General features: G+C 46.4%; 1 protein-coding gene across 1 annotated transcript in view; it reads left to right on the forward strand.

Annotated features, from left to right (window-relative positions):
- The first annotated feature begins 239 nt into the window (after nucleotides 1-239).
- Nucleotides 240-19,248, forward strand: part of UCK2 (uridine-cytidine kinase 2) — a 78,015-nt gene continuing 59,006 nt past the window's right edge. The window contains exon 1 of the mRNA XM_076000351.1: nucleotides 240-509. Within this exon, the coding sequence (XP_075856466.1) occupies nucleotides 411-509 (99 nt within the window). The 5' untranslated portion in view covers nucleotides 240-410. The remainder of the gene's footprint in view (nucleotides 510-19,248) is intronic.

Genomic DNA, 19,248 nt, shown 5'->3' on the forward strand with positions numbered 1-19,248 from the left:
AGAAGCCCGTTTCTTTTCTCCGGGTGGGCCGGGGAGCCTCGGGGAAAGGGTTAACCGGGCGGGCCGGGCTCACACCTTTCCCGGGACCTCGGGCGGCGGCGGGGCCGGGAGGGGCCGGGAGGGGCGGGGGCCCGCCGCCCGCCGCCGCCTGGCGAATTGCAGCGCGCTGCCCGCCCGGATTGGAGCAGCGGCATCACGCTGACCTCGGCCCGGGATGTAAACCGGCCCGGCCGCTGCGGGCAGAGGACGGCGTCGGCTCCTCGGGGACACGCGGCCCCGCCACCGGCCTCCGGGCAGCTCTCGGGCGAGCAGCGGCGACCTCGGCCCCGGCGGGGAGCGCGGGGAGCCGGGCGCGGGCGGGAAGCGTGCGCCCGTGCGCACAGGCGGCGGGAGGAGGGGCGGCGCGAGCCATGGCCGGGGACAGCGAGCAGACCCTGCAGGACCACCAGCAGCCAGACAGCGGCGAGCCCTTCCTCATCGGCGTCAGCGGGGGCACGGCCAGCGGCAAGGTACTGCGGCGGGGCCGCGCTCCGGCCGGCCGGGCCCGCAGGCGGGCGGGCGGGCGGGCGGGCGGCGCGTGCGGCTGGCGGCTGCGGGCCGCGTCCGTTGCTGCGGCCGCCGCGTGGCCCGGCCCGCGCGCCTCCGCTCCCGGCCGCGCTCCGGCGCCGAGAGTTCCCCGCGCGGCCCGGGGCTCCGCGCGAGCGGCGGGCGGGGACCCGGGCCGCCGAGGCTCCAGCGGCCCCCGGCCCCGGGCACAGGGCCGGCGCGCTCCGGGTCGCTTCTCCCCGCCGCGCGGCGGCAACTCGCGGCCGGGGTCCCGTGGGGGAGGGGCGGAGGAAGCGGGTGCTCATTGTTCCGCGAGTGCAGCGCTGGGGGCGGGGGCCGTGGCGGGCCCCCCGCGAGCCGCTGGGGCGCCCCTTCCCCCAGGCCCGGCACTGGCGCGCCCGTCCCGCGGCGCAGCCTGGGTGCCAAGGGCGGAGCGAGCCGGGGAGCCCGCCCGGGAGGGTGGCGAGGGCGGCGGGCGCGCGCGAGGCGGCGTCCCGGGGCCGGGGAGCACCGGCTGGGGCCGGGCGCCGGGGCTCTGGGGAAGCCCGAGAGCCTGATCGGTGCGGCGCATCACTGAAACGGTAACAGTAGTAGGGGCTTCCGTTTTCTTTCTTTTTTTTTCTTTTTGGTTATTAAGAGGAAACGTGGTCGGCTTCAGTGAGAAAGTTGCGCTGGCTCCGTGCTCTCCGGCGTCCGCGTCTTGCATCCGCGGGGAGGGGTCGTCCTGTGGGTTTCTGACTTCCAGGCGCCTGTTTTCCTTTGTCTTCTCTGCCAGGCAAGCGGAGACGGGGGGGAATGACTTCCACCAGCTTTGCCCGGGCCTTTTTCTGCAGGTGAAGGGTGGGGTCCTCCCAGGCGGTTCTTTCTTTGCTCCCCTAACCGCTCTTAAGACGTGGCGACCAGTCTGCCCCGCCGCTTCACAGACAGCGTGCAACTTCTCGGGGAGCCCGGGCCCCGCGGGGGTTGGCTGCGCGCTGGGTGCCGCGCGGGTCTGGCGGGCTCGGTGCTGCGCGCCAGGGCCGGGGCAGAGCCGAGCGGGAAGGCTGCTTGGCGCCACGCGGAGAGCGCCACGAGGTTGTGGCTCCCGGGCCCGTGGCTCCTCCTCCGCTGTGGTCGCACGTTTTTCCCTGTGGGACTGGGCTGCTTGGGCGCTAGGGACCCAGGCGCGGCAGCGGGTCCTGGTGGAACTTATTTATTAAGTTGATTTCGTACCTAGCTCCTGGGGGCTAGGGGTCTGCCTGCTTTAGGTCCCTTAAGTTTGTATTGTGTGCTGCCTGGTTGAATGCTTTTTTAAAAAAATTTGTCATTTTTTTTTTTTTTCTTATTGTGTCCTTTACTAGTAGTAATTCAAAGCAAAACCAGTAATTCAAAGCAATGCCAGCCCTTTCAGGAATCTTTACCTGTTTCTTTTAGAATTGTTCTTGCTCTCTTGTTTCCGTAGCATGTTCCTGTTGCACTGGGATCTCTTTTTGTCCTTGGCAGTATTTCCAGCGCTCCTAGCACAGTGCCTGGCATATAGTGGGGTCCAAATTTTAACCCCAAGTCCAGTCTCCCTGGGGGTGGGGGAGGGGAGGGATCGCTTAAACTTGCAGATGGGTGGAATATTTAGAAACACAGTGACCTTGGTTGTCATGTAAATAATTTAATCACTATAGAGGCGAACACAAAGACCCTGAAAGGTAAAATAACTTCATTCTCCTTATTCTTGTGTTTCTCAATGGTCACCTGTTTGCAGATGATAATCAGCATAAGCTATTATGTGTTGCTTAGGTAATCTGTGGAATGGGAGATAGTAGTGAGACAATGTGAGAGTCACCAATTGTCTGCTGTCCCTGTTTTTCATCCAGGAGGAAGAGTAGAAATTCCCAGGAAAGGAAGGGTCTGTTTTCATTCACTTGTCAAAGCATGTTGTACGTTTTTGACATATGATAGTTTGTCATCGTTTGGGATTATTTTTATAATTTTTTGTTGTAAAAAAAAGTTCAAAGGAGCCTTGGATTTCTAACATGTCATATTATTCCAGTCCTTCGTGCCTTTCTAAGAAATTCAAATTTTTTTCTTTTTCTTTTTGGGAGGAGGAGGCTAGTCAGCATCAACCCACCCCACTCTTTGGAAGTCTCAGGCCTGAACACTGCGGTGCAGTAGGGTTTGGAAGCAAGGCAGGTTGATACTTGGTGCTGGTTAAAGGGAATTGGGAGAAGGCAAAGGGTTTTAGAGCCTAGAAGGAACCTCAGAGGCTCTGGAGTCCCAACAGTTTCATCACTTACAGATGAGGAAAATGAGGCTTGAGTTAATACAGATTCACATTGTGTATTCAGTGGTAGAGCTAGGACTAGACCAGTGCTGCTCAGTTCCTGTTGTTGGCTTGTTTAAGAGTTGAGGAAGGCATGTGGAAAGGAGATAGCACATATTTATGCTGTCACCTTGGAAAGGGGCTGCTACTTGGAAATGGCTAGGAATGAATGTTGGTTTTCAGAGTTACTTACCCCAAAGAAATTGGAAGTGTAGACCGTGTTGTAGCCTGTAGCCTAGCAGTCATGTGTCCATCTTGATTGTTTTCTCCCTTCCCCATCCCTTCTTTATAAAAACAGATTTTCTTGAGGAATAGCAGGCATTTTCCTTTGTGGGCTCTAATTTGTCTCCATGTTGTGGCTTCCCAGAGTGTAAGTATTTTATCTTAGGCTAAATTATTTTGGTTGTAGAAGGCAAGACTGGGGATTGCAGCTCCATATATCACATTTTTCAGTTTGTTTTATAAATGAAGACAAATTAGATACAACTTTAAACTTTGCTAGGCTGACATGGCAAATTATTGTTTAAAGGTCATCTTAAAATTGTGGAGGGTTGAGAAGGTTATTCAGACCTATGTTAAAAACCAGATTCTCATATTTCATCCTAACGGATGAGTCCAGAGATAGCAAGAAGTAACACTGGTAGGGGAAAAAAAAATGTCTAAACTTTTTTGCCTGCAAAAAAACCCCTGACTTTTAGGGGCCATTTCTTTTTAATGTTTGCTGTTCTTGTGACCGCTTCCTCGGCCAATGAAAATAGCTTCTAAATCTGCACCTTTACTCTGCTATCAGAGTGGTCTGCCTTAGGTGTAGCTCTGGTTGTGCCATTCTTCTTTTTGGAAACCTTGAATGACTCCTGATTGCTCAGAGTACAGGTCAAAAACTTCAGCACAGCGCACATCCCCTCAGCCCCCAAATGCAGTCCCAGGCGGTTTATTATTCTACTCAGCCAAATGCACACAGACATATCTTACTGAACTGCCTTCACTTATGCTTTTGCTTATAGTCCTCTTTGGAATGGCCTTTAGTCCTTTTAAGCCTCAGCTCTGTTGATACATCCTCTAGCGAGCTTTGTTATCCATTTCCTTAATAAGAATTTTTTTTTTTTCTCTTCTGCTTCCATAGACTTACCACATTTTGCCTTCTACTATTCTTATTTGTTGACTGCTTCTCCCACCAGAGTATAAGAGACTACTGTATTGTGTGCTCGGGAGAGGGGGAAATCAGAATTTAAGGAAATATGAGAGAAGGTCTCTGTCCTTAGTGTTTTACTGTTTTTAAGCTGCTTAAAGTCAAGCCAGTTTATCATTAAAGCGCTTGATTATTTCTTCCCATTGAAGTCAGGCAGGTGTCTTCCCCACTGGTAGATGACCATGGAAGATGAGGTTAGGAGAACTTTTGACTTAGTAATAGAACTGGGATTGGGGTCCAGATTTTTCCTTTTCTCAATCTGTGCGTGTTTTGAACGTTATCTGCAAGCAGCGGCATCCTTGTAAGTATATTTAGGGAAGTGGGTCTGCATGTGAGTAATACAGGACAAGAGAGGAAATCGCGGTCCCCTCAGAGGTCTGGACTGTCACCTCTTGCAGCTTGACCATGAGTCAGCATCTGCTTTTGGAGAGCTTCAGACTGTGCTTGGACCTGTGTGTGTCACCTTGGGTCCCATTGTCCTGTTCCTGGAACCTCAGCAGCCATTGCCATCGGGCTAGATCACTTTCGCCACACCATCCTTCTGTTACGGGTTCCGAGAACTGTGGGACTGGTTTGGTCCTTCTTTCTGCCCTGGTTTTCTCAGAGCTGGCCTTGTGTGTTTTCTGTCACCCTGAACTGCTGCTGTGGCTGGAAAGGCCTGGTGAGATCTGGTCCTTCTGATGTCCCATCTTCTCCTTGCTCTGGCTAGGCCTGCCACACCCGCTGCTTGGCAGGCCATGCTGTCCTCCATCCAAGGAGGTGCGCGTTTGAAGTTTGCTCCGCCTAAAATTCTCCTGTCTTGTTCATTGTGCGGGGGGTCTAGCACCGTGCCCGGTAGAATGAAGAAGAAACAGTAGGCCCTGCGGCCTCTAGCATTTCTTCTCTGTCTGGCTGCCATATTCCTTTCCCCGGCCTGAGTTCCTCCTTTATTCCTTGGGTGTCTTTGAAGTTTGGTTTCTGTTGCTCTCTCTGTCTGTGGTCACCTAAACTATAGCACACTGCATAACATTTGCCTTGATGCCATTTCTTTGTCTTTATGAGGCTCTGTGACGGGGACAGATTGTATTTGGGAAATTCACTGCTGAAGACCTGACCTTTTTTGCTAGTGGGCTCTGTGATGGCACTGTTGGAACTGCTCAAGGTCTCTAAATCTTTTAAACGTTATGTCTCAATGTTTCAAATCAACAGAAAAGGTTTGAGAGTATACTCCCTATATATGTGTCTGTATGTATGTGTATATACTTTCTTGTCCATTATACCATTTTTACCGTTAAGCTGATTTATCATTAAAGCATTTTATCATCTTTTCATATATGTGTCATGTATAGAAAAATATAGTTATAACCCCATATTTGTAATTATGAAATTAGGAAATTACTACAAAAATAGGAATTATAAAAGAATGAGAAAAATGAAACATCTAGAACACATGATTTCTTTAATGGAATAAGGCTCTTTTGATTCTTAACTAAAATATTTATTTGTGATGAAAGAATGTTTTATGGCTGGGCACGGTGGCTCACGCCTGTAATCATAGCACTCCGGGAGGCCGAGGCATGAGGATCGCTCGAGGTCAGGAGTTCTAAACCAGTCTGAGCAAGAGCGAGACCCAGTCTCTACTAAAAAAAATAAAAATAAATTAGCTGGACAACTAAAAAAAATATACATATAATTAGTCGGGCATGGTGGGGCATGCCTGTAGTCCCAGCTACTCTAGAGGCTGAGGTAGAAGGATCACTTGAGCCCAGGAGTTTGAGGTTGCTGTGAGCTGGGCTGATGCTACAGCACTCCAGCTGGGTCAACAAGTGTGAGACTCTGTCAAAAAAAAAAAAAAAAAGAATGTTTTATTTTTAAAAGTCTTGTGTAATACTTGGTGAATCTTGGATGACCTTGGTGGTATTAGTTTTGGTGATAATACAAGGCCAAAGGTTTTGTTCTAAGTTTGGTCTTCTGAATTTTGATTTGATGACTGTCATATTTGAAAAAGTTAACCCATAAAAAGATTCAAGTAGAAGAAAGTCATCATTTGCAGGACTTACTAAATCATAATATTCCCATCCCCCAATTATGCAGTGGCTTTTGTTAAAAACCAGCTAGGAAATTTTTTTCTCCTGTTGTCCATCAGTTGTTTTTGCAAACCAGGGAGTTACATTTAAAGTTTAGTAGATTAAAAACCCATTGAAAAGCCTCATTTGGAGTATTGTAAAATAGTTAAAAAATTTCTCTTTATAAGTTTTTACAGGTTTCTATTTATGAGTTTTATAGGTACACACAGTTTTTGGCCACAAAGTTGCTTAACGATGGAAACATTCTCAAGTATTTTTTTAACATAATTTTTAATGTTTTAATTTTCTTTCAATCCTTCATAAAATTTTAATCCTATATAAAATAGCAAGTCAAACTTTTTAAAGGTGAAATACTGTGAACAAGTAACTGCAAAACTTACATGAAAATAAAGAGGAAAAGACAAGATTTCTTTTTTTTTTTTTTGAGACAGAGTCTCACTGTTGCCCCAGCTAGAGTGCTGTGGCTGTCAGCATAGCTAATAGCAACCTCAAACTCTTGGGTTCACGCAGTCCTCCTGCCTCAGCCTCCTGAATAGCTGGGATTACAGGCATGTGCTACTAGGGCCACCAATTTTTTATATATATCCTTTTTAGTTGTCCAGCTAATTTCTATTTTTAGTAGAGAAGGGATCTCCCTCTTGCTCAGGCTGGTCTCGAACTCCTGAGCTCAAAGGATCCTCCCACCTTGGCCTCCTGGCCCTAGGACAGGATTTCTTAAAAGACAAAATGAAAGGTGTAATAATTGTCAAAGGTTGACAAAAAATACAAATCAGCATTCTGTTCACGTGCATGCAAGAGTAAAAGTCTAACATGAGAATTCACATAGAGAAAGCCAAAGTATTTACAATCATAAAAGTACTGTCATTTAATATAAATTCAAATTAGATTTGAATTATAATCATATTTTGACTATATTAATTTTGAAATATAATCCTATTTCAAATCCAAACTTAATATAATGACCTGAAAAATATAAAGAACTATATAAACCTCCAGCATTGGGCTTTCAGGCCTCTCAAAAGCAGTAATTTGATTAGATGTGGGGCCAATGGTTCTAAAATGTATTCTTTGAGGATTTTGAACAATGGGAAAAGGTGATAATTCTGAAAAAAATCAGTTTGCTTTGCCAACTGGCTATTAGAGATGCTCTTTTCATAGCATTGGTTTTTCTTTTTGTTGTTGTTTTTAAGCAGTACTTTTTACTTAGTTTTACCCTGTGAAACTACAGGAAAAGGGTCTGAGTGTTTCTCTGAACCACCACACTTACCCTTCAGCACCCTACTAGGCAGGTACCTTTTGTTCGAGTCACACGTGGGTTGTGGTAAGAATTTTGCCAGGTACATACAAGGCAGCAGCATAGGAGTTTTGTGTGTGGTGTTGTGGAGTTGTGCTTCTTTATTGCTTTAATCAGTCCATGAGTGTGCTTTCTGGCCTAACATTTTGGCCATTTTTTCCCCCCTACAGTGGTTGACTGTAACCTCAGCAGGCATGCTCTGTTTTCCCATGCTTCTTGTCCAAAGTTCTGTTGATGTGTCTGCAGTTTCCTCCTTAAGAGTAAAGATGAGCCCTGTCTTTGCCCTTTGTAGGCAGATAGTCTCCCAGGCTGTCTAGAGAGCTTGGGATAGAATGGGCTGGTTAAGAGTGCTGATTTTGAACTCTGGTCTTCAAACATGTTTGCATTCATCATTGCTAAGAGAATTTTCAAGAACTCCTTATCCCGTAGAATTTTTTTTTAATTTTAATTTTTTTCTTTAATATTTTTTCCATTTCTTTTTACAAAATCCTCATGTCTGACTGTCGAATATTTTTGATACCAGTTTTTTTCATCATAGGTTTAAAGAGTTGCCAAGAAAGTAACTTGTGATATATTATAAATACTGACATTTAAAAATAATAATTGTTTCACTATTCTTGTAAATGTATCCTGTGGGCTCTAATAACTGTAATAATTTGACCTGTTGTCATACATGCAAAAATCATGAAAAAGCTCTTATTTGAGTCAGAAATGTCCATGTTTTTTTTTCCTTGAAATCATATTTCAATTTTATTTCTTCCACAGATATTAATTTCATTTCATTTGATTGATTTATTTATTTTTCTGAGAAAGTGTCTCACTCTGTTGCCCAGGCTAGAGTGCAGTGATGTCGTCAATAGCTCGCTGCAACCTCAAACTCAAACTCCTGGGCTCAAGCAATCCTCCTGCCTTAGCCTCCCAAGTAGCTGAGACTACAGGCGCGGTCACCATGCCTGGCTGGTTTTTCTATTTTTTGTAGAGATGGAATCTTGCTTTTGCTCAGGCATGTCTGGAACTCCTGGCCTCAAGCAGTTCTCCTGTCTCAGCCTCCCAAAGTGCTGGGATTATAGGCGTGAGCCACCATGCCCAGCCAATTTCATTTATTTTTCTGCTTAGAGATCTTTTATTGGTCATTCTGTCATACTCATGTGACAAAAGTATGTATATACATTGAGATTTTATTTCATGTTCTCATAAGTCTCTTTTTTTTTTTTTTTTTTTTTGAGACAGAGTCTCACTTTTTGTTGCCCAGGCTAGAGTGAGTGCCGTGGCGTCAGCCTAGCTCACAGCAACCTCAAACTCCTGGGCTCAAGCGATCCTCCTGCCTCAGCCTCCCGAGTAGCTGGGACTACAGGCATGCACCACCATGCCCGGCTAATTTTTTGTATATATACTTTTAGTTGGTCAATTAATTTCTTTCTATTTTTTTAGTAGAGACGGGGTCTCGCTCAGGCTGGTTTCGAACTCCCGACCTTGAGCAATCCGCCCGCCTCGGCCTCCCAGAGTGCTAGGATTACAGGCGTGAGCCACCGCGCCCGGCCCATAAGTCTCTTAAGTATTAATGTCTTTTGGGTTGCATTACTACTACTATACTTGCTCGTATAACATTCATCAAAACAAACAGGTATATTAGACACCTTGAGGGACAGCATCCTGATGAGAGAGATGGAGCCCCCCACCCCCAATTGTTTCATGATTCTGTGGATGATCACTACGTAATGCTAGCATGATATTTTTCATTTGTGTAGATCTCAAGTGGATGAGAGTGGAAGGAGTTTTGTTACGTGAAGGTCACTCTTTTTTTTTTTTCTTTGACCAGTCTACTGTAACAAAGGTCACTCAGTTTTTAACCTTTCATATAATATGTAAGAACAGAATGGATTTTTGTGAATCAAACAGCTTGCTGCTCCCCTCCTATTTTTGTTTAAAGCAGAACACAGGAACCTTCATACTTAAAGGGATTTGTTATCCAGTCATTTTTTTTTTTTTTTTTGAGACAGAGTCTCGCTTTGTTGCCCAGGCTAGAGTGAGTGCCGTGGCGTCAGCCTAGCTCACAGCAACCTCAAACTCCTGGGCTCAAGTGATCCTCCTGCCTCAGGCTCCAGAGTAGCTGGGACTACAGGCATGTGCCACTATGCCTGGCTGATTTTTTCTATATATATTAGTTGGCCAATTAATTTCTTTCTATTTATAGTAGAGGTGGGGTCTTGCTCTTGCTCAGGCTGGTTTCGAACTCCTGACCTTGAGCAATCTGCCCACCTTGGCCTCAGAGTGTTAGGATTATAGGTGTGAGCCACTGCCCCCAGCCTGTTATCCAGTCTTTAAGGCAATTCTTTTTCTAGAATTGCACTAGTATTTCGGGTCACCTGTTGGCATGGACTCAGGATGGAGGGGTGGTGGGTGGAGAAGCCTGGTTGTGAAGGGGTAAGTGGAAAGGGGACATTTCCCATTTGTGATCTCGGGAAAGACTCCTTTGAGGAGAGTTGAAAATTTGGGTCTGGACTAATTGATTCCCTTAAAACTATCCTTGCCCTCACACGCCCAGGGAAGTCTCCATGTACCATGGTTTGAAGATAACTTGGTGTCTTAGTTTGTTTTGTTGAGCTATAACAGTGCCTGAGACTGGGGTAATTTATAACAAATAGAAATTTATTTCTCGCAGTTCAAGAGGCTGGGAAGCTCCAGATTGAAGGGCTGGCATCTGGCAGGGACTTTTTGCTGTCTTGTGGTCACCCCATGGTAGAAGGTGGAAGGGCAGGGTGGGGGTGGGGAGGTGGGAGAGAGAGTTTGTCTCCTGCAGGTTTGTGCACAAGGAGTCCAGACTCTCCTTTTATAAGGAGCCCACTTCCATGACAGCGGCACTAACGCATTCATGAGGGTGGTACCCTGTGGCCACACGCCACCCATGAGGCCCCACCTCCCAACGCTGCTGCACTGGGAATCGAGTGTCCTACACAGGACCTTTGGGGAACACATTCAACGCGTGGCCCTTGGGTTCCAGGCTACTGTTGTCACTTAACTGAGTTATCTGTATATTCATCTGTACAAGAGGGTTCATACAGCTCTTAAAATCTCACAGTTCTATGACTATCCTTGAGTATCCTGTAATTGTTTTCATACCGCTGGTCACACAGACCAAGCATTAATACTTCTTGATCTGAGCTTGTATTAAGTGGCATTTGTCAACTTCCTTTGGAGTTCTGAAAGACTGACATCCCCTGCCACTTGCCAACAGTTCACCTCCTCTGGATACCAGCTAGATTTCCCACAGCTGTGCGCTCACTTTCACTTCCAAGCCTTTGTAAAAAGTCGTTGCTCCTTTTCGCTGCTCCTCTTTGGTGTTGCTAAAGCATCCTAAACAGACCTCAGTTAGAGGATTTCCCCCCTACCCTGTGTGGTCCTTGCGTGTTTAGTCTGTCTTCTCTAGACCAAGCTCTCAGCATCAGAGAGACTGTTTTTCCTCATTGTTGCCTGAGATTAATGTATCGTCCAAAGACAGGGTAAGTTTTTAATTGTTTGTTGAATAACCAAATATTTAAGGACCTCATTTCTGAAACTCCATGTATGATAGGACTCTCAACATGTCCAATATTTAACTCCTCATCCTAGCTCAATCTGCAACCTTTACTGTCTCAGTTGGTGACAGCTTCATCCTTTTAGTATTTCTCAAGAAATACTACAAAAGCAGATCTTTTAAACCAAAATGATTATCCTCCCTGTCCTTTTAGGCCTGCAACTTTGGGGTCATCCTTGACTACTCTTTTCTCTCTTGTAATCTCTCAGGCTTTCCAGAGAGAGCTTGTGGTGGAATGGGCTGGTGGGAGTGCTGATTTTGGGACGATGGTCTTCAAACGTGTTTGCATTCGTGACAGCTGAGTCCGTCATGACCTCGGACCTTGTTGGCCCTGCCTTCCTCAGCATGCCACAGCCTGGCCGCCGCCATCTCTGGGTTGCGCATTGCAATTGTCTCTTGACTCATCTCCCTCTTCTGCCCTTGTCTTTATAGGCTGTGTTCTCTTCATAGCAGCCAGAGTGACCTTGTTAAAGTTGGATAATTCCCTGCTCTGCATAAAACCCTGCAGTGGCTTCCCATTTTACTCCCAAAGTCCTTAAAAAGGTCAACAAGGCCCTGCAAATGGGTCCTTTTTTGCACTGGTGGTCCACTCCCCCAGGACATCTCTTCCCTTGGATATCAGTGTGGTCGACCCTGTGGCCTCCTTCAATCAAGTGTTTGCTCATGCGTCTTCTCATGACCACCCTATTTAAAATTGTACACCATAGACACTCAGATAGCTGTTGAATGAATGCATCACTACTTTGCTCAGTTTCCTCTTCTAATATTAGTTTGCAGCATTTAAACCTGTTGCTGGGAGATACATGGATGGTTTGTCCCTTTGCTGTTCACATTTGTACTTCTCTTGTATCCCTTCTCCTGGGTAGATTGCTGGCACATTGTCAGTTATGGCTTGGGGTAAGGGTGCATGCTTAGATGGCTTAGGTACCTGTTTCATGGTGCATTTAAAAAAAATATAAAGTCAGCCAGAGAGTGACTTTAACAACTTTGTGCTGTCAAGTTCTTATGAGGTTGTCACCTATTTTGTTTAACTGAATGCTTAATTGATATGAACTGGATCTTTAACTCAAGCAATACTGTAAGAGCAGATCTTTTAAAGCAAAATGATTATCTTCCCTATATTAGGGAAAGATGGATCCAACATTAGAAAAAAAACCCATCTCTGCTTCGGGCAGCTTGCAGTAGTCTCAGTATACATCTGTTTCTGGTATGGGATGGAATTAGAATACTGAGCAGAGTCTTGTGGCGGGAAAGCCTGGCAGCTTCTTATCTGCTGCGTTTTTTAGTGTGCTTGTTGGGAATAGGGAATGTCCTCATTGAATCCGAGAGACTTTAAAAAGACCTGACAAAAGCACTTTGCAAAGCTCTATGTGTAATTTTGTATTGTCCCATTTGGATGATCAGTGTTCTTTCTTTTGTCAACACAGATGATATATAATTATATGTGTTACAAACTTTATCGTTTCTGCTGTGAAACAGTAGTGTTAAGATCTGAGACACTGCTATTAAAAACATTCTTTTTTGGACAAAAGAAATGCAAGCACCCTGTAAATTGTGAGGCCGCTAGGGTGCTTGCTTTTCTAGTATATTTATGATGGGATTGGCAAGACGTAGTTCCGAGCAGGTTTAGAACTCAGAACCCAGGACAACACATGGAGGGCTGCAGGTAGCCGGCCCCATCTGTGTGGCTCACTGGTTGGCATCTCTGCCAACAGATGCGTTGGGATCAGGGTGACATTTATTGACGCAGCTGTGGTATGACTGCTCCATCTCAGTGGAGGGTTTCTGAGGCTGTGGTTCTAACATGTGGCATATTGGTTGTCTGAGGGGACTTTGCCTGGAATTTCTCCAGAAGTCTGAATTTGGTGCAGAGCTCGGCTAAGAGCCTTGTCGTTTCGGGTGAGGCGCATCTTGTGGGGACCTCTTGATTTTTGATTTTTTTAATTGAGGTGAGATATCCTTTTTTGATTAGTCAGTGACTGCATTTTTCTCTGCAACCATTTTTTTTTTTTTTGAGACAGAGTCTCGCTTTGTTGCCCAGGCTAGAGTGAGTGCCATGGCGTCAGCCTAGCTCACAGCAACCTCAAACTCCTGGGCTCAAGCAATCCTGCTGCCTCAGCCTCCCGAGTAGCTGGGACTACAGGCATGTGCCACCATGCCCGGCTAATTTTTTTTCTCTATATATTAGTTGGCCAATTAATTTCTTTCTATCTATAGTAGAGACGGGGGTCTCGCTCTTGCTCAGGCTGGTTTCGAACTCCTGACCTCGAGCTGTCCACCCGCCTCGGCCTCCCAGAGTGCTAGGAGTACAGGCGTGAGCCACCGCGCCCGGCCTTTCTGCCACCTTTCTGGTGAAAGTAAATGTTTGCGAGTGGGAGCAGAATATTGAGTGGTACGTAGTGTTTGAACAAGAGAGGCAGTGAATACTCTTCTGGAAGGAAATGCAAGCATAAACTGAAGTGGCATCAGATTGACCATTTGGTTTCTGGAAGACAAGATCAGGAGACATCCAAGCTTGAGATGGAAAAGGATGTGTTTCAGACGTGTCCCTTGGGAAGAACTCCTGGGCCTGGCTCCAAGGCTCTGTTTGCTGGGTGTTGGTGGGGTTTAAGGTTTTTTTGGGTATGTTAGAATTGAAGCTTTTTTTTTTTTTTTTTTTTTTTTTGGAGACTTTATCTCACTCTGTTGTCTGGGATAGAGTAAGTATAGTGTAGCTCACTGCAACTCAAAGGCCTAGGTTCAAGCAATTTTGAGTAACAGAGATTTTTTTTTTTTTTTTTTTTTTTAATCGCAGATGTGGTAGAAAGTAACAGAGATTTAAAGGCATGCACCACCATGCCCAGGTAATTTTTCTTTCTTCTTTTTTTTTTTTTTGTAGAGACAGGGTCTCACTCTTGCTCAGGCTGGTCTTAAACTTCTGGCATCAAGCAGTCCTCCTGCTTCGGCCTCCCAAAGTGCTAGGATTATAGGTGTGACCCACTGCCCTTGGCCTAGCTGTTTTACAGCTGTAGTGTACAAGACCTGTGTGACTGTAGGAACTTAGCCTTGTGTAGGAGATACCTAAATACGAAAATAAGTCTCCATATGCCTGGAAAATCCTTCTTTAATCCAGATCACAAATTATCTCCTTGGAAACTCCTTCCACCCTTTCTTGCTCCTAAAAGAAAAGGTCCTTGTCTTCTTTCATTCAGTAAGCATGTATTCATTACTTACAGTGTGTCAGGCACCTGTGAGGTGCTGGGAACACAGGGGTGCATTGGAGAAAGCCCCTGACCTCAGGGAGCTTACACGTCTAGGTCTGACTGTGCTGACCTAGTGCCCAACATATAGTACCTGACCACACGGTAGGTGTTTAATAAGTGTCTGTCAAACTGAACAAAATAATACTCCCGTTTACTGGTTTCTGGAAACATTAATTTTCTTCTGTTATGGTCTGCTGTTTATGCCTCTGACGTCTAGATTCCAGGATCCTGAAATGTGGACTGTCCCCAGAATCCCCAGCTTCTTATGTAGCGTGGCCTTCAGTCTGAGTGTTGAAGACATATGACGAGTGCCCAGTAAGTGGGGCAGTCAGGAAGTGCTGTCCTGGGTCAAGAGGAGTTGGAAGGTGTTAATGGCTATGGTAAAGCTTTCTTGGCTAAAGTCACCAATAATTACCCGGTCTCTAAGTCCCTTTAAAGCTAGTGATTTCTTACCTTTTCTGTGACATTTGACGGTGCCCATGTCCTCTGGGAAACTGTTGGTTGGTTTGCTTTCTGCCTCTCTCACCATTCTTTCTCAGTCATCACCGTGGGTTCTTTTCTGCCTACGAACCTGTCATGCCTCTGAATCCCCTTCTTGGTTCACTGGTTTTCTCCCTCTCCGTATTCTGTATTCTCCCTTTGTCAGTCACTCTCGGGTTGGCTATTTCCTGCCTCGAGTCCTTTCCTGGGTGTCTTTCTCATTCATCTGTTACCAAGCACTTCCACTTGATGTTCTTGAACTAAATGTATCCAGAGCTAGACTCGTAATAATACTCAGCTTTCTCCTGCTCCCAGCCACAGACCTGCTGCCCTGCCTGTATTTTCTCTCCACACAGATGCACAGGACAGGAACCTTCCGGTCGTCTCCTGTCACTCCTGCGCCTCCACATGCTCCCACATCCATCCAGTCTCCTGGTGCAGTCAGTTCTACTTCCTGAATTTTTCTTGAAATTACTTCCCCTCCCAGTCGGTATCCATTATTTCTTGCCTGGGTGACTCTCCAGTCACTGAGTTCCCAGCTGCCAATCTGGACCTCCTCCAAGCTGCTCTCCACATTGCTGCCGCGCAGGGGTCTGCTAAGAAATGCAACTCTGATCATGCCTGTCTCTCTCCTAGAATTCTTTAGTGGCTCGTCTTTCCCTTTGGTCTTGCTGTCATCGTCATCATCTCCTCCCAGCTAAGCCGTGCAAGGCTTAGTCTCTCCAGCCTTGCTTCCTGTCACTCCCCATCTGCCATACCTGTCCTCTTGAATTGTCAGCTGCTCCCAGTTCCCAGCTCTCAGAGGGCTCTCCCCTCCCCACCCCAGTGTGAGTTGCAGCTGCTTCTGCTGGTCACTTTTGCTTATCCTTCAAAGCCTTCCTCAGCTGTCACCTCCCCCTAGAAGTGTCCTTTGTCAGTTCACTGCGATCTGAATCAAGGTTTCTTTCCATCCTGTGTTTTTCTTCCTCTGACACCCTGTGTGGCTGTCCACTTGTTTGGTCTTCCCAATTTCCTAGTAGACTGTCTTTATCTCTCTCCATTGTGCCTAAAATATACTAATTTCTCAGAAGTGCTTGAGAGCGAATGTATTGAAATATTTTTGCCACGAATGTGGGCAGGGGCTATGTGAGGGTTCATCTGTGTCAGTTTTTGTTCCTCATTCGAACATCAGAATTTGAGGTCTGAAAAGTTAATCTCACGGCCGGGCGCTGTGGCTCACGCCTGTAATCCTAGCTCTTGGGAGGCCGAGGCGGGCGGATTGCTCAAGGTCAGGAGTTCAAAACCAGCCTGAGCAAGAGCGAGACCCCGTCTCTACTATAAATAGAAAGAAATTAATTGGCCAACTGATATATATATAAAAAAATTAGCCGGGCATGGTGGCGCATGCCTGTAGTCCCAGCTACTCGGGAGGCTGAGGCAGAAGGATCACTTGAGCCCAGGAGTTTGAGGTTGCTGTGAGCTAGGCTGACGCCATGGCACTCACTCTGGCCTGGACAACAAAGCGAGACTCTGTCTCAAAAAAAAAAAAAAAAAAAAAAAAAAAAAAAAAGTTAATCTCACATGTATAGTTTTTGGAAAAGTCAGCTATAAATGAACCCTGTGTTTTTAGCCAAAATTATTGCTTTTCTATCGATGTTAGGCAGATGATTGAGTTTCAAGAAGTTAGGCCATAGGTTTTTGAGGGGTGGAACAGGCTTTTATTAGAAAGAACAACTTTTATCACATTTTGCCACTTTTCTTTCCTTAATAAAAGTAATACGTACTCTTGTAAAATGCTGACATGATCCTGTTAGAGTGCTTACTGCTGCTCTCTGTTCCACTGCTTGTTTGATATTCCTTATATCACTTAATAGTATCTGAAATTATTTATTATGTGTTAATCATCTATTTCCTTTCAATGTACATTTAATAATGGCTAACATTTCCTGAGCACTGACTATATGCTGGGTGCTGTTCCAAGTGTTTTATGTGTGTTAACTCCTGTGTTACCTCCAAGAGCCCCATGAAGTATGCCCCTACAATTATCCCCAATTTCAACATTGAGGAGGCTACAGCACAGAGAAGTTAAGTAAGTATTCCACGCGCCATAGCCAGCAAGTGGTGGGGCTGGAATTTGAATCCAGGCAGCCTGGCTCCAAGTCCAAAGAACCCACTCTGCGCTGCCGCGTCTCCATGCAGTTCCAAGAGGGTAGGTGTCCCTGCTCCTGCGGTGACTGCACCCGGAACAGCACCCTCCTCATAGTTGGTGCTCAGTGTGGAGTGAGCACGGGATTGAGCATGCCAAGGGAAAAGGAAGAATACAGTCCTTCAGCACCTGTGATACTATGGTATAATAAGAAAGGCATATTTGGTCTCTGCTCCTTGGTGGTCCTAAAACCCTGTGGATGGGAGCACTAGAGAGTCTCTTGTTCTAAAATTCGGTCTTCCGATCCCTGGTTCCTGTCCCAGAGCCCCTAAGACCTTTGCAGTTTCCCCAATAATAACAGAGCTCCTAAGTCCCTTGGGATTTCCCAGGTGCTAGATGTGATAGGAGCATCTTTTGTTCTAATGAGGCAACTCTCGGTGGGCTCCTGGATAGCCTCACGCTGGGCCTGGTTGGCAGGGAGAGCCAACCGTCGATGAGAGGGTTAGAACTTTCAGCCCTACTCCCTCGTCTCCAGGGAAGGAAGGAGGCTAAGGATGGGGTCGATCACCAATGGCCAGTATGTAATCAATCGTGCCCACATAATGAGGTTTCCCTAAAGACCCAAAAGGACACACAGGGTGCAGATGAGCATGTGGATAGCTGGACACATGGAGGCTCCTAGGGAGTGGCTCTGCAGAGAGGGCGTGGAAGCCCTGCACCCTGTCCCACATGCCTTGCCCTGGGCGTCTCTGCCATCTGCCTCGTCATCTGTTTCCTTTAAGTAAAGTGTTTCTCTGAGTTCTGTGAGTTGCTCTGGCAAATTGCTTGAACCCGTGAAGGGTTCCTGGAACCCTCATTTGAGGCTTGGCTCGTCAGGAGTGCAGTCACAACCTGGGACTTATGGTTGGCCTCTGAAGAGGGGGCATTGTTTTGGGACTGAGCCCTCTTCCTGTGGGATCCGACACTGACTCCAGGGAGGTAGTGTCAGAGTTGAAAGGCAGGACACCTGGTTGTCTGCTGGAGAAATCCCCACGTGTTTCAGGGGCCAGGGGTGAAATATTCTGGGGAGAGTAGAGAGTAGGAAAGGCCTTTGGTTTTTTTCCTGTAACTTCTTGGACCATCCCTCCTCAGAGATGATTTGCTAGAATTTGATTGTTTTCCTCATAAAGCCTTTTCTTTTCAATTACAAATACACATTTATAAGCCGGGCGCGGTGGCTCATGCCTGTACTCCTAGCACTCTGGGAGGCTGAGGCGGGCAGATTGCTCGAGGTCAGGAGTTCGAAACCAGCCTGAGCAAGAGCGAGACCCCGTCTCTACTAAAAATAGAAAGAAATTAATTGGCCAACTAATATATATATAAAATTAGCCGGGCATGATGGCGCATGCCTGTAGTCCCAGCTACTCGGGAGGCTGAGGCAGGAGGATCGTTTGAGCCCAGGAGTTGGAGGTTGCTGTGAGCTAGGCTGACGCCACGGCACTCACTCTAGCCTGGTCAACAAGCGAGACTCTGTCTCAAAAAAAAAAAAATACACATTTATGCACAGATAGAGCACTTATTACATAAGTGCTATCCGTCTTGGGAAACCCATTTTTTTCCTTCACAACTCCTTGGGGGGTTATGTCCCTTGAGAGGTGACATTATCTTAGCTTCGTAACAATGAACTGGATCTGAGGTGGTTTTTTTTTTTTTTTACGTTACCTAATGTCAGTCTCCTTGAGATTTGGGAAACAGTCTCACAGAAATATTCGGAAGGGAGTGGCACTCCTGGGGATGGCTTCTGCCACCCATGTTCCCTTGATTCTTATTAGAAGATGGCATCCCCTGTAGAGAAAGTTCCTGAATTCCCAAGGGTATGCTTTCTTTGGAATTTTGACTGACTCTGGTCTTAGTCTCTGACTGTGCTGATAAGAAAAAAGAGATTGCCCTTTTTTTTTTTTTTTTTTTTTTGGTCTGAAAGGTGGTTAAGTCTTATCTTTCCTTCTCTTCTCCTCTAGTGGGAGCACATAGATATCCCTGTAGGTCAGGGCTTTTAGATTAGCCTGGGCTCCATGGATGGGCTTCCAAAGGGCCATCCGTCTTCTGAAACTGCACGTGGACTTTTGTTGCGTGCACATTTTGCTGGGGAGAATATTGCATTCCAGATTCCAGTATGAGGATAGGCCAGAGCTCTTTTTGGTATGGGTATCAGCACACTCTCAGTCACCTTGGCAACAAGGATCCTGGAAGCTGACTTGATTTAGGAATTAGAATTTTTTTTTTTTTTGTCCCAGTCCCAGAAAATGAGATGAGTGGGAATAAAATGAGAGAGGGCAGTTTGGACTGTTCCTCATTAAAGCGCAGGGGTTCTCATCAGGTGGGTGTGTGGGATCCGCCTGCATCCAGGGGGCACCTGTTCAAATTAAGTAATCATATTGTGGTGTGACGGCAGTGTCATGC

The sequence above is a fragment of the Microcebus murinus genome, chromosome 2 (assembly GCF_040939455.1).
Source record: "Microcebus murinus isolate Inina chromosome 2, M.murinus_Inina_mat1.0, whole genome shotgun sequence".
NCBI lineage: Eukaryota > Metazoa > Chordata > Mammalia > Primates > Cheirogaleidae > Microcebus > Microcebus murinus.